At 40.2% G+C, this 15,613-nt stretch overlaps 1 protein-coding gene across 8 annotated transcripts in view; it reads right to left on the minus strand.

Moving 5' to 3' along the window:
* Nucleotides 1–15,613, minus strand: part of SYTL5 (synaptotagmin like 5) — a 78,278-nt gene that overhangs the window by 47,722 nt on the left and 14,943 nt on the right. For 5 of the 8 annotated variants that reach the window (XM_085209969.1, XM_003202999.5, XM_085209963.1 and 2 more), the window contains one exon: nucleotides 2,100–2,606. In XM_085209969.1, the coding sequence (XP_085066095.1) occupies nucleotides 2,100–2,218 (119 nt within the window). In that variant the 5' untranslated portion in view covers nucleotides 2,219–2,606. Of the gene's footprint in view, nucleotides 1–2,099; nucleotides 2,607–3,788; nucleotides 3,919–8,967; nucleotides 8,986–15,613 lie in introns of those variants that run through there. The other 3 variants (XM_085209958.1, XM_085209952.1, XM_085209984.1) reach the window with 3 other exon arrangements.

Here is a 15,613-nt window from a genome sequence, read left to right on the forward strand (position 1 = left end):
AATATGTAACAGATTGCACCAAATGGAATTCCAAAGACAACACATGTTCCTCTGAAGTACACTTATGAGCCATAATTAAAGATATCCCTGCCAAGCTGTATTCAGAAAGAAAAAACGATGACGTTTCCCAGGAAGCAGTTACCCAGCTTTGTATAGCTGTATATCTTGAAAGTCTTTTATGGACAATATTCCATCATTGTCAGACAAAGTATGGTCTAGGGACAGTACTTCAGAAATGACTTGAATTTCAAGCCAACTGGTTAATATAGGTGCCAGAATTACGTATAGCATCACAACTTGAGTTAGCCTAACTAGCACTGTATTTCAGGTCAACCATGTTTCTAAGGTGCTCTTTCCATTTGTACCAAAACACTGGTGAGTCTAATACTACCTCTCCCCTAATCAAACCACATCCTAAGGAGCTGCTCTGGGTTCTCAGTAGATTTGACAAAATGACTTTCAGTATCACAAAAAACAAAAACAGGTGAATAGGATTTTTTAAGACACCATTAAAACAAAGAAACAACAACAACAACAAACAATATGAGTTTTAACTTACAAATTACTGCCATGTCCTACATGAGATTGGGACACAACAGCAGAAGCAAAAAGTTGTTTAGGGTGTTTGGGAAGCTAGTGATCTGGTTACTCTTCTGCACTTAATACCAAAGCCTTTGACAGATGACTACTGCACAGCTCACATTTTAAGGCCACTACCTTCAAAAACTGAAGTACACTGAAATGCTTATCCTGTTACAAAATAGAACACAATGCCTGGAACAAACAGTGCTCCATCTGTTTTCTTGCGTTCTGTTTTCTTCTTCGTCTGATGAATGATGAAGAAGTTTAAACAATTAATTCGCCCACTCCACCACAAAGATACTCTGTTCTTTCCAGTCTTGTACTAGGAGAGAGATGCCAGCTTTAACCCGCTCCATTTAGACGAGTAGCTATGTTCACTCTTCTAAAAGGGCTGCAAACCAAAAGGGGCACTGCACTTGGACTTGGTTATCTCAAGAGACAAAGCCTTCCAAAACCAGTGGGTAAATTTGCATGAATTCTCAAAATAATTTAATACAAAAGAAGCCTCAGCAAGTGCTGAATGTACATCTAAAATGCATTTCGGCAAGTCAAAGTCAAAAACAATGCAGCCTGGCCTCGGAGGACATGTACAGAAACCAGCAAATGCTGCAAATATTCCCTCTGTAATCCATTGCACTTAGCAGCCTCATCAACACTGAGTGCTGCATGTTGTCCACACTAAGCCTATTTCTCAGAACTAACATTAGACAGAAGGACAGCAGAGAAGCAATTGGAAGCAGCAGCAACATACTGGAAAAGTGTTTAAACCTTTAAGAGCTGATACTTTGCTGAAGTCATCCTCTGAATTACCTGGATCTCAAGCTGCCTCCACACATTTTTCTCTCAACTTTTATTTTGCCTTTTTTCCTCAGAAAAGAATACACAAACTCTATTCAACACTCTGAGTCTTTACTTCTCTCATTAGCGTGTTCTGACCCACACCTTCAGCTTGATTCTTTATTTATTAGTAAATCTAATAACCAAAGTAAATCCTAGGATTTTAAACGTAGTACTAAAGTCAGCCAAGACAATGTGGCTGTACTTATAGAGCAAGCAATTAAATTTCATTATACCATATTTCCACTACATGTTAAGCTTTCTACAACGTTATAAAGATCAAATGGCAGCTTTCCAAGCAGACTGCAGTTCTAAATGACATCAGTTTGAAATATGAATAGGCAATACATTGTAGATAAGTCTTATATGAAATGATCATTAGAACAAATTTACTGCAGTATTTCCCTGCACTAACAAATGGCCTCAGACTGAAGTTTAAGATTCACTTTCTTATTCTTCTGCTTTGAAGCAATGGATGCATCGAAATCTTCTATTCATAAAGGGCCACACTAGCAAAAAAGATTTTTTTAAAAAAAACACATTTTGATCTGTAATTAACTCTGCCATCTCACAACATTGATCCTTCTTCCAGAGCATTTAGGAAATCTTCTCTGAGGAACATATAAATACCCATATTACAGAATTATATATATATACCTTTACAATAGTAAAAGTCTTACCTTATTCTTTTATCTTCAACTTTTTTCAGATACTCATCTCTCTTCAATACTCCCAGTATCATTTCCTTTTCATGTTCCAACAAAAATGACAGATTGATGATCTCCAAGTGCTTCGCCATGATTCCTCAGTGACACTTTCAGTGAGTGCTTTGTCTGATCAATTTTTCCAACGATTATCTGCACAGGTCCAAAAGCACTTCTGTGTCTCAATTACAGGATTCACAGTCAAGAGGTATTTCAAAAAATGCTCCTTTAAGTTAAGCAGGTGTCAAAGTTGTATTGCTCTGCCTTCCAACTACATGAGACATAAAGGTTTCCTCTTTGTTTCTTCCTTGAAAAAACCATTCATTTTTCTGGCTACTGAATGCCCCTATGTCCTGGCTGATGCTCTCTGACACGCTGTAGGCCTTCAGGCCACATTCATATGCAGCTGCAGAATCAGAATCATTCCTGGAATAACTGTAGTTCGGTGCCACAGAATAGTTGGGTGTATTTACTTCAAACTATCTGAAAGTCAAAAGAAACAAATGGAAGTGATTTTGACGTTACTGTTGTGGTCTGATTTAAGAAAGACTTAATCAAGTACTGGTTTGAAAGCCACCATATCATAAATGCCTACTTAGTTGTACACCATCAAGTTATCTCAGAAAATAAGTATAACTCATGTTTTCTATGTTGTTGTTGTTTATTTACTCTAATGGATGATAATTATATTCCCACAAGGGCTCTCTCTAGTGCATTACAATTTGCAATTCTCTTCCTACTGCAATAAGCTTAAATGACTGTATTCACTTTGTTATACTTCCATAATAATAAGGACCAGGTGTGGGATGATCAATCTTTTTTTCTGAAGTTAAATAATTGAAAATGGAAAGTAGAAAATTAGTTAAAATTTAAAAAGTGGAAAGACTTCAAAGGACAGGATTAACAGTAAGACTCATTCAACAACAAGTTCTCTATCCGTACTTCAGCAAGTCACCCGTTACACTTAATCACAACCACTTCAGAGAAACAGGAGCTTTTTAGCAGTGGTATATGAACTTACTACAGATTTAATTTAGGATGATACATCTTAGAAGAGCCCACTAAATACAGTGAGAAAGAAGAGTGACTAGCTAATGTGAATCCACTTGGAAATAAGACAAATTTCACACTGCTTTGTTTTGTTTATTCTAAGCAAAAAACAACTTAAAACAAACAAACAAGCAAGCCAACTACACAAAAATAGAAGAGGGACTTTGGTCCATACTTGACCCTGTTAGGAGAAAATCATCAGGAAGCTACTTGAAAAATTCTACTTTGTTTCTTTGCATTTATTTTTGAACAGGAAGACAAACAAAGAACAGCAGAAGCTGCTGGACCACTACACTTATTCTTAGGCTCTTGAAAATGGAGTTTCTATTCGTTAAGGCCAAGTTATTTGTAAACAAAGTAAGACAACCAACGTGTGAATCATATCTTGCTACTGTTACAGCTAAATTCTTCCCTGAACTGTCCAGCAAAGCAGTACTTCCATCCCAGTCAGGTCCTAAAATCATGATGTGCATGGAAGCACAGTGCTCTGGCATAAAATGGAGAGCTAAGTCCAGCAACCAGAGAACAAACAAGATGCTTGATGGGTCAGGGTGCTCGGAATTTCTGTTTGCAAATTTACCATACAGGGACAACGTAGGTGGGCACCAGACTTACACGAAGAATTATGCTGAGATTACTCTGAGAATCTAGCAGCTGGCAGCTCTGCCTGTGCCAGGGGGCTTGGATATTTATGGTCCTTGGGGTCCCTTCCAACCTAAGCCGTTCTATGGTTCTATGTTTTTCTCTATCAAAAAAAGAAAAAAAAAAAAAAGAAAAAAAAAATTATTGAAAAAGAGAAAACCAAAAGGGTGAAGAAAGCGCAATACAAACTGAAAATGAGAACAACAAAAGTGTTAAAATTGTCTCTGATAGCACCATTTCTATCTTGATAATACACTGCAAATAACTGGGGTTCTTACAGAAAAACAATTCAGTGGTACAACAAGCAGGATGATTAAAGAACACTGTTCTATGTAAGATATATTGTGGTATTGGGGAAGCAGGGAAGAGAAAAACACTCAAAAGATTTTTTAAACAGACCCTTTTGACAGCACCTTAACCTTAACTTGATGTGTGGACATATTCTGAGCTTTTTTCATTTAATTCTAAAGAAGCTAGCATTCTTGGCAGAATACCTGAAAGCCTCGAAAATTTCCTTTGGCTAAGCATAACACCCATCCTTGGATGTTCTGGGAGATTTTGTCATCAACACTAGGCATTTTTTTTCCAAATATGAAGTCCAGAATTAGTAAGGTAACATATGATAGCTGTGTGTTACTGGGAAGGCTCTGGTAGTGGCAGGTGCAGGAGTAGCCTCTGCAAGAAAAGATGATACTTAAGAGAAATAACAGGAAAAACATGTAGAGGACACTAATTGAACTCCATGTGCAGCCATATAGGCACCAACGGGGCAGCAGGGGATGAGGCCTGAAGGAGGCACAGCCCATGGAGAGCCCCCGCAGGAGCAGCCTAGGCTGGAGCTGCCGCTGGTAGGGACGCATGTGGAGCAGTGTCCAAAGGGTGGGTCCTGTGGTACAGAGCCATGCTGCAGCAGTGCTGGGAGAGCTGCACATGTAGGAAGTCCACGTGGGATCCCATGGGAAGGACTTCACATACAGCAGGAAAAGAGAGCGACCAGGGAGGAGCATCACAGACAAAGCATTATGGATTGACTGCAGCCCCCATTCTGTTACTCTATGCCGCCTGGAGGATTATATTAATTTCTCCATGCAGAGAAATGTGTTTTGCCTGTGACAGTAATTGACAAGTGTTCTCCATGTCCTTTTCTCAACCCTTCAGCCCTTTTTCATCACATTTTCTTCTGCAGTTGTTTTGAATAGGGGGAGTGAGAAAGTAGCATGGTGGAGATCAGCTGCCACCAGTCTGAAACCATCACAAGCAGCCGTGTTCAGGGCTACAACAACATACCAGATGCTGAAATAACCCAGGCTTTCTACCTGTCAGCTATCCAGCGTACCCGTACATACCAGCTGACTGACATGAAGGCACAGAACCCACTTTACCTTCCAGATTTTCTTCTGCACTATGAAACTGCTAATCAACACAGGATGAAAAAATAATTGGATTATCCTAACCATTAACTGTCTAACCACTGAAGCTTCCGCAAACATCTCAAGAGAAACACGTTTGTTCAGACCAGATTCTTTCTAAAGTCATTACACCTATAACCTCTGCTTAATCAAGAGGGAAAGCTTAGCTTATGCAATGTTATGTCAAGGACATCTTTTAGGTCTGAAGATTAGTTTAGGTATTTGGTATGTTTCCCCTATGTGAAATAGAACTAGAGAAAATTTCTCCTTGTCAGTGTGTTTTATTTCAGTCCTGCCTGATGATACCAATTCTGTGCTGAAACTCAGTGAGAACTCTGCCTTCCCTCCGTCATAGACTGATGCACACAAAACATCACCCACTTCATAGCAGTAGACTGTGTTTGAGCTCACATGCCTTTTGTGGTAGGCATTTCTATTATATATGTATTTGTAAAACAAAAAGAATAGCAACAACAAAACAGCAGGAACATTTTCTTTATTAAAAACTGGCTAATAGTAATGAGATGCTGTTTCAAATGAAGTAGCACTTAATAATTCCCTGTTTTAGACAACATGTGATTAGAGAGCAGGCCCATTTTTAAGATATAACAGATAAAAAGGCACCAGCTGACATATACTGAATATTTGAACTCCCTTAGGGCTTTAAAACAGGACAAACCAGCTAGCTGTTAGAAAGTGACAATGTCTATGTAAGCACATGCTCCTTTCAACAGACATTTGATGTTTTAGTAAGTAGTCTTGGTGATGTTTAGGAAGTGACACCGTTTTCATCCTAAAACAAATGAAGATTTTACACAATAGTGTATTTTGTGAATACTAAATCACATACTAGAATGCATGGAAGAATCCAAAGCCTCCTAGAAGGATGGAGGTAGTTTTAAATCTCTATTCAGCTTGGACTAGAGCATTAATTTCCTTATTCAGGGTAAGGCAACAACCCACCACTGGACTTGCAGAAAAACTAGTAGGGGGGGAGAAAGGAATGAAGTAACACAATATAATGAAACCATGTATAAGTGAGTATTTTGAGCATGTTTTTTTGTTTTTCCCTTTCTTAATGGAAGGGGTTAAAGAACTGCTCGATGGGACTGTTTACAGCATCACAGAATCGCAAGAGTTGAAAGGGACCTCAAGAGGTCATCGAGTCCAACCCCTCTGATAAAGCAGGTACGCTACAATAGGTTGCATAGGTAGGCATCCAGCTGGGTCTTGAATCTCCACAGACTCCACAGCCTCTCTGGGCAACCTGTTCCAGCCCTACATCACCCTAATCATACAGAAGTTCTTCTGCATGCTAGTACAGAACTGCCTATGTTTAAGTTTTAGGCCATTACTCCTTGTCCTACACCACTGAGAAGAGCCTGGCCTCATGCATTTGCCTTTCACCTCCCTTTAGATATTTATTAACATTTATCAGATCCCCCCTCAGTCTTCTTTTCCCCAAGCTGAACATACCCAGGTTACTCAGCCTTTCCTCATACAAGGGATGCTCCAGGCCCCTTATCATCTTTGTGGCCCTCCACTGGACTCCTTCTAGGAGATTCCTGTCTTTTTTTGAACTGAGGAGTCCAGAACTGTCTAAATGTGGCCTCACTAGGGCATAGTAGAAAGGGAGGATAACCTCCCTTGACCTGCTGGCCACACTCTTTTTAATGCACTCCAGGATACCACTGACCTTCCTGGCCACAAGAGCACACTTCTGGCTCATAGCCAACCTGTTGTCCACCAGGACATCCAGGTCCTTCTCCACAGAACTCCCCTCTAGCAGGTGACCCCCTAACCTGTACTGCTAAATGCAGTTATTCCTCCCCAGGTGCAAGACTCTACACTTGCTCTTGTTAAATGTCATCTGATTCCTCCTTGTCCAAATCTCCAGTTTGTGTAGGTCACAGTGAATGGCAGCACAGATTTCCAGTGCGTCAGCCAATCCTCCTAGATCTGTATCCTCAGCAAACTTGCTGAGGGTAGAGTCTATCCCTTCATCCATGTTACTGATGAAGATGTTGAACAAAATCAGACCCAGCACCTACCTCTGGGGAACACCACTAGTTACAGGCCTCCGAACAGACTCTGCACCACTGACTACCACTCTCTGAGCTTTGCCAGTCAGCCAATTGTCAGTCCACCTCACCATCCACTCATCTATCCTCACAATTCCTAAGTTTCATAACAAGAATGTTGTGGGACATGGCGCCAAACGCCTTGCTGAGTCAAGGCACACAACATCCACTGCTCTCCCCCCACCTACCCAGCCAGTGATGATATAGAATGCTATCAGGTTGGTCAAGCATGATTTCCCTTTGGTGAATCCAAGTTAACTACTTAAGATAGTGTTTAATACTCCTTACATGCTTTTTGCACTTGTTATCCCTATGAAAATGGTATTTCTAGAATGGAGTCTCACTCTCTGAAGCTGTTGTTGAGGGAAGGTGCATTAGAAATAACAGATTCTCATGAGCAGGATGGCTCTTGAGACATCACTGTTCATTCTGCTGTATACTATGTATCTACTGTATGTAGGTCCCAAGTCTATCCAGAGAACATTTGCTTACTCTCCTAAAGCAAAATAATTAGTTAAGGCTTGTCTAAAAACAGGAAGGAAAAAAAAACAAAAAACAACAAAGCATTGCAGCGGGGAAGAATATGCTGTTTGATTTTCCTAGTTGTTAGTACAGCTGCCTGTGACAACTGGAAACACGTCACCCTTGAAACTGAGTCTTTGTGAGGGATGTTAGTCAAAACTACAGGAAATACAGCAAATCCCCTGCAATTTGCTACACTGTTCATCAGCACAACCTGTGAATGCAGCAGATCAGCAGCCCCCCTGGGCACACTGAGACACTTTCCACCCATCTCTGCCATCTCCTCCGGAAGCAGGGGAAGCATCCTACCCCTGAGAAAGAGGCAGAATTGGAAGACAGCAAGATTAGAGAAATCATTCTCTTCTCTTCAGCAGCGCTATTAACAAGAGGCTTGATGCAGGAAATTACTCCCCCGGCCAAACCATTATGTTTACTCAGTCAGAAGCTGGTACTGGAACCATTTGGTGACTCAGCAGCAGCAGAGGAGCATTTTCCACGTGTGTGGAAGCAGTAGGAGAACAGCATTACCTCATATCACTGAAGTGAAGCAGCCTTCATCTACAGCTACTATTTCCATACTGGCAAAGAAATTCTGACCAACAGGAGCAGGATGATGTTGTGGGCAATAGCTGACCTTCATCGGGTCAGCTCAGTCGAGTTACACTGTTCCTGAAGAAAGGCACCAATCCTAAACACCAAAGCTGCACAAGGCAAACAGCAAAGTTCAGCATGAGCAGGCACAATGGCACTGCTGCCTCTCATACATATTTCAAGAGGCCACAACTCCAAATCCAATGCTGGCACCCTGTATCATGGTGTGCTGAACCCAGATCCATCACACCCAGCTTTGGCAATCAAATGTACATGCTGCTTAAAACACTCTAGTGCTGTGTTCTGCTTGAGTTCATTCACACAGGATCCAAAATAAAATAAAGAACTATGATGGCATTACTAGGTAGCCTCCTAAACATGCTCAATGTCAGTTATTTTTTTCTGATGCTCATAGCTGTTTAGTAATCTATAATGGGAGAAGGATGGGAAGGACTTTCACCTTCAAGTCTAATAAAACAGCAAAAAGGCATAAAAAGGCACATAAAAAGGAACATCACATCAATAACCCTTAGCAAATGTAAAACTTACCACGATCAGAGCATAATGGCCAATCCATCCCTCTTCCTATTTCAACACAAACATAGCACTTCCAACATACAAGAGCAAGAAAAACCAGCTACACTTCTCAATGGTCTGTTTGCACAGCACACACACCCAGGTATGCTAAGTGCCAGCACATATTGAAGCACCGCAAAATATTTGTTGCACAAAATGAATAAATATGCAAGGTAAAAAAGAGCACCTTTTCCATCTTTGGCAGGTGCTGAAATTAAGCAGAAAGAAAAGAAAACCAAATGTGATCTTGGTTAACAGCACATACTCTGAATGAGGACTTTACTCAATATCATAATGCAAATAGCAAGCAAGTTGATTTTTTTCTTTTTTTTTTTTTCCTTTTTTTTTTTCTTTTTTCTTTTTTCTTTTGCCAAAAGCAAACTTGAAAGATCTTTATTAATGAAAACTGGAAGATGTATGATCTGGGACGTCATATACTGCAGCATTATAAAAAAGAGACACATACAAGTGGCTGCAGCATTGTTTGGCAACACACTGAAAGCACAGAATACCACCATACAAATTTGTATCAGAGCACTACAATGAATGTAAGCTGAAAAAGGCCAAAACATCTGACCTTCTATGTCAGCCTTCAAAACTCATGTAGCCCAAGTGTGTTTACTTTCATCTATCAAACAAAAACAGTGGATTCAGAAGTAGCTCAGTTTTTAGGTCAGGAACAATTCCAGCTTTCTCATGACTTAGCAAAGTTATTCTATAACTACAAGACTGCATTTTTTATTACAACCACAGTCAATGCCTCAAAGCTATATCTAGGTTACAGTGTTGTTGTAACTGAATTTCAAAACCAAACCCATGAGTGTTTAAACACTGAAGTGATAATGTTGATGTCCATTAAGCTTATGAATAATTTCACCTCATCATATAAGAAATCAGATCTAACGTGTACAAGGAGAGGGCCTAATGTGTAAAAGGAGAGAGCTAAGACTTAAGGCTCAGTGCTGCTAGTCATTCATTCAAGCCATGTTCCTACTATAGGTATCTGTATTTACTTTTTCAGCCCTGGAAAATAAATAAATGAGTAACATGAGAAAGCACTTAAAAAAAAAAAAACGTAAATGCACAGGTAAGTTGCTCTGAAAGTAATGCCTTCTATTTCTTTCCATGGAAGCTTGAGTACAACAAAGAATACAATAATACTACTTGACAGAGCAAATTCTCAGCTACAAAACACTGTTTTTCAATACAGTCACCACCATTAGCTATGCATTTTGCCAGTGATGAGCAAAAGAAGCACAATAGCCTGAATACTGCACTTGGAAAAATCTGCACTAGCACAGGTGACCCACTGTTTCACAGCTACACAATGTTGTTCCTACAAAATGTTGTCCAGCCCATCTTTCTTTGACCTGAACAAATGGTAGTCAAGAGGTGCCAAACCTGGTCTACATGGCAGGTGTGGTAGGACTGTCCAGCCAAGATTGGCAGTGTTCTCCATGGTTTTCAAACCGGTCTGCTGCCTGGTGTTATCAAGTTGCAAGAGAAAAGTTATCTTCTCTGGCCTGACTCTGGATGTTCAAGCTTTCAGCTCAGTCAGCATCAGAATGTAGCAGTCCAGTTTCTAGGAAATCCAGAAGTATCACACCTTCACTACACTAAAAGATGGTGCACATCACTTTACCTGCCAAGGATTGAGCCCTGAACCTTTTCTTTGATGGGAAATCTATACACCATCATTCCACAGACCACCTTTTAACTACATTTCATTTAGTGACAACACATATCATCAGTAACTCCGCGATCCAGTAAACTATCACCTTCAGCCTCATACTGGTTCAATATTTCTTTACAAGCCTGCATACGGTGTTAGTTCTGATCCTGTACGAGCATTTGTGGGATCTACTCGGCATAAATCTTGCAGTATTCCAATGTTGCCAACATTGATTCCAACACACTGAAACTGACATTCAGCTCCATTCACAGTTCTCTGATCAAAATCACCAATTCACACAAGTGAGTTGATTGAGATGTTTTTCATTTTGTGGTGTGACAGCTGCGCATGGCCATCTGAAACACAGCCTGTCTTTCACATCATTGTCACCACCGCTGAAATGCACCACCCACCTCCTCACTGCACTCACATCCACTGGTCGGTCACCACCAACAGTCAGCAAGCATTAATGAACGTCAGTGGGTGCTGTTTTTTTTTGAATGGAGGAATTCAATTGCAGCTCTTTTCTTCATCTGCACTTTTATGTCAGATACCATTGTGTCAGAATGCTCTTCTTCTGTCATCTGTCACATGGCAACAAAGTGTAACAGGATATTGGGAGGAAGGTTCAGCCTCTACAGCTAACATCCGCTTCTGACATCATGGGCCAACATCATAAAATAGGAGGCATGACTTTCAGAGCAGTCCTTGCTAAATACATAATGCACTTAATGTACGTAAATAACTTTTTTTTTTTTAATTAAAACATAAGAAACTAGTGGGATATGTGACCCTGTGTTTGTGAAATTAACCGATCAGTCTAGTTCCATGCCAGTGGTTCCGACTCTCAATGAGCTCTCAAGGCATTTGACATAGATTTATGATGAAATTTTGTTCTTTTTGTGTTTCATCCACGACAATATTTGCTTACAAGTTGTGCTCACTGCCAAAACGTGACGAGATGAATGAGCCATGACTGTGAAGCGAGGGGTATTTCTCTCTGGTAAGAGAGGGCTGATAAAAGTCCAGCAAAGAGACATGATCAGACTTTTGATTGCAACTATATAAATTCCCTTTGAAAATTGGCAAGTATAATATTTATGTTAACTGGAACTGAAATTGCAAATAAACCAAAAAATTGATGATTTATTCATCGACCTTGAAACTTGTCCTCCAATTCCTGTATCAAAAAAGAAAGGACAGCTGCATATTTTTTGCTGTTCACAGGACTGTGTTTGCCAACATATCCATTTGCATAAAGTGATTTGCCATCACTTGAGTCACCACCATGCTGCACCCTTTCTGTGCCCTGCGTCAGCCCTAAGGGGATTTGTAGTGCATCAATGTTTGATGGTGCTGAGGGGCCAGGCTGCTGCCATGATGGCACAGGGCAGGGTATGGACACAGTGCAAGCTGTACTGGGCCACATGCAGCCCACGGGTTGGACATGTCTGCTTTAGATGAAGCTTTAAATTCAACAAATGTCTAATAATCGTCTCTATATTGCATTTCTTTAGTTAATATGCTTACGAGTAGAATTCAAGGAAGGGAAATAAAATGACACAACAAGGTAGCAGTCTTTTCTTTTTGTTTTATTCATCTCTGAGTAAATAAAGATCACTGACCTGGCTGAGCATTTAACCAGAAAACACAAGACCTCCCAGGGTAGGAATGTAAATAAAACTCAGTACGTTAGCTTGCAAAATTAAACAAGACAAAAAAGACCTGAACAAAGAAATGAAGGAAGTCAAAATATATTTTTATTGTTAAGCAAAAACAATTGTGCAATACTAAATTACCAGTAAAAATATGACCTAGGGCTTGACTCATCTCAATCTTATGGCTTATTCACAGTGTTTATAAAGGCAGTAGTCATACAGTACTGAACTTTACCTTACTTCTATGTTATTCTTTTCATCTTTTAGTTTCCATTTCGTTACAGAAAGTAAACAGTGAACTGAGGTCAGTTTAAAACTTCAGACAGTTTTAAAGCAAAAGTTCTAGCATGTACCACCTTGCATGTGTTTTCTTCCATAGCTAGATAAATTATAAATTTAACCAAGAATCACATCTACAGCATTTAACTAAGGTAAGTAGAAGAAAATGTACCAACTGCTTACTCTTCAGAACCTCTAACATTCTTTCCCCACAATAAAACAAGTGGGAAATTTGGCAGCAAAAGAACCTCTTGATATGAAAAATCTCTTAAAAATGGACAGCAAGAACAACACCAGCAAGTACATCCCTACACTTATCAAATACAATGAGTTTAGGAAAAGTTAAGTTATACATATGACACGACTGCATTTGTCACCACATGATGCCTGTACAGGATTGAACCCAGGATCCCTGAAAGCACTGACTTCCCCACTACCAGCAAGCAGCTGCTGCTCCATGATCTAGTCGTAGCCCATCTCCACCCTCCCTGCTCCTTAACCACCCTCTTTCTTTTCCACTGGGCCTTGAGGCTGCTCTGGGCAGCAGCTATCACCTGCAACCCTGCCAGATCTATCGGAGGTTTCAGCCAACACGAGACAGAAGATACATGGTAAAACAGTAGGGTGCATCTGTTTCTTTTAGCTGCAAAAAGTAATTTACTGCAACATCAATATATTTGACCAAGATTTTCCCATAAGAGAAAAGCTCCTCAACAGCAGATGCCAGCAGCTACACTCTGCAGAATTCAATGAGGATTCTTCAAAAATTTCAATAAAAGCTTATTCTTAAGTCTTAAAAAGTTCAAATGTTTTCACTAATTGGCTGAATTAAGAATACTACAAAGAGCATTCTTAAAAGTTTTGACTTTATAAAATATTTATTTTCCAGATAAACTCATGACTCTGAACCTGAGGTTTAGTCCATATGATAAAATTATATCAATGACCTTGCTTTCCCTGTGAAGAAAATTAAATGATCTCTGAGCTTTGCAATAGGACTGCAGTGAGACTCCTGAGAAACCACAGCCAAATTGCAGACCTAGAGAAGAGGGAACCAGTGTTTGGAAGACCATCCACCCAAACAGGAAATCCCCCTCTGGCTTATGGGGCAATGGAGAAGGGAACTAAGGTGTATAAGATTGAGGAAATGTGTGGTACGTGTGCAAGGGCGCATGTGCAGGAGGTCAGAGGTCTAGTCCTCCATTATTTCAGTCTGTTAGATGCTAAGCACTCACTTTCTGCAACATCAGTATGGTATAGTTATTACCATGAGCAGCAGATAAAGAGTATTACAGTGTGATTTAGAAAAGCGACTGGATACAGGTTTTTTTAATGAGATTAAATTTGTTTTCATGCACAGCAAAGATACTAAACATAATCACACATTACACAAGACATCTCTGTAGAGGCATGAAAAATCTTGAGATTCATCTGTTATTTACTCTGACCTAGTCATCCCAGTCTTGCTCTAGAAGCAAATGAGAGAAACAGGCATTTCTAGGGCATGACTCACCTTGTGAGAAGATTTTCAAAAGGTCAGAGGAGTCCCTGTCTGGTAGCATCCATCTTTCTTCACTGACTGTGAAGAGGATGCAGCATGACTACTTCAAACACCAGCATACAGAATGTATGAGTAAATGTACTCATTAGCAGCATAAGGCATGGCTAAGCTGTTCAAAAGTACACTTGTCCAGAAACCTACCAAAAGTTACAAAGTGCTTAAATCATAAAGGGGGTGGTGAGCTTAGACTGATGCCTTGTCTTGTTTTTCACTTTACACAATGCCACAATGCTTTCCTATGGAGAGCACAAAGCTCACCAGTCACGTAAGCCTTGCCATGAAATGCTCAGTGCATCATCCCACGGCGTCCACCTCAAAACGAGCTGGATGAGAAACCTGCATTTTTAAGTGTATCAGCATCCTTTTTACTACACTGCGTAAGAAACCAATTAAAGTGACAGATTCCTCCAAAAGAACCTGCTCATCAAACACATGGAGAATGTGAGACACATATATATTTTTAATCATTATTTGGCCATTTTCAAGCTCTTTGCCCTCAGCAAATTTTGTGCCTCAGCTGTACCTCCCCTGACAGAAGGGCATGCAGCTGAAGTTGCCAGAGCTGAACAGACTGCCTGGCCTGCCTGCCTTTCTCACACAAAAAACAGTGGTAAAGATTCAGCAGCATGGCTTTCAGCAGTGCCTTGCAAGCAGCAGTCAGACACAGGGCTGGAGGAGTAAAGTGCAAAGTGGCTCAGTGGATCTGAGTGCTCTGAAGCGAAAAGAAGCGTTCGCTATTGCTAAAGGTGACTTCATAGGACATGACAGAAAATGTAGATTTCCACTGCAGAAATAGTTCAAGACCCAAGGCTTCAAGTCATCTTTGCTAACATCCAAATTTTTCAATTGTAAAGGTTAACCTGAAGTATACTACACTATGACACTTTATGCTAACTGTACAGAAAGATAATAATAATCTCAAGCTGTCTTCTAAATCCTTCTGGACATAACCCATCAAGACAGCTCCATCATCTAATACCAGTGGGTGCTGTACAAACAACAGAAAGGCACAGAACACCTCAATAAGCTGCTTCTGCTCCGACACAGAAGAAAAAGGACCCTTATTCATTTATCTTCACATTCCACTTATTATCACGCTTTATATTTCTCTCCTTCTTTCCAGCTAGCCATGTTGTTCCAATAGCACTACAGACTAAAAATTCAAAAACGTGATGGTGGGCTTCTAGAGTTTTCTCCTGCCCTAGAACCACCGTTTAGTAGTTGGGTACAGACAGTGGGCACACACACCATCTTATGGGGATGCTAGCTTTTGGGTAAAATGGCAAAAGAGAAATTATTCAGAACAATTCTACAGAGCTGTTCTCACAGGATATTAATCATAACTTGACATTTCCACAGCAGTTTTCTGCCTCTTTTGGCCAAGCTTTACTCCAGTACTTCACATAGTAAACATTCTGCCTTCTGCCTTATGGTTGCATTTGCAAGACA

Source organism: Meleagris gallopavo, chromosome 1 (assembly GCF_905368555.1).
Source record: "Meleagris gallopavo chromosome 1, MGAL_WU_HG_1.1, whole genome shotgun sequence".
NCBI classification, from domain to species: Eukaryota; Metazoa; Chordata; class Aves; order Galliformes; family Phasianidae; genus Meleagris; species Meleagris gallopavo.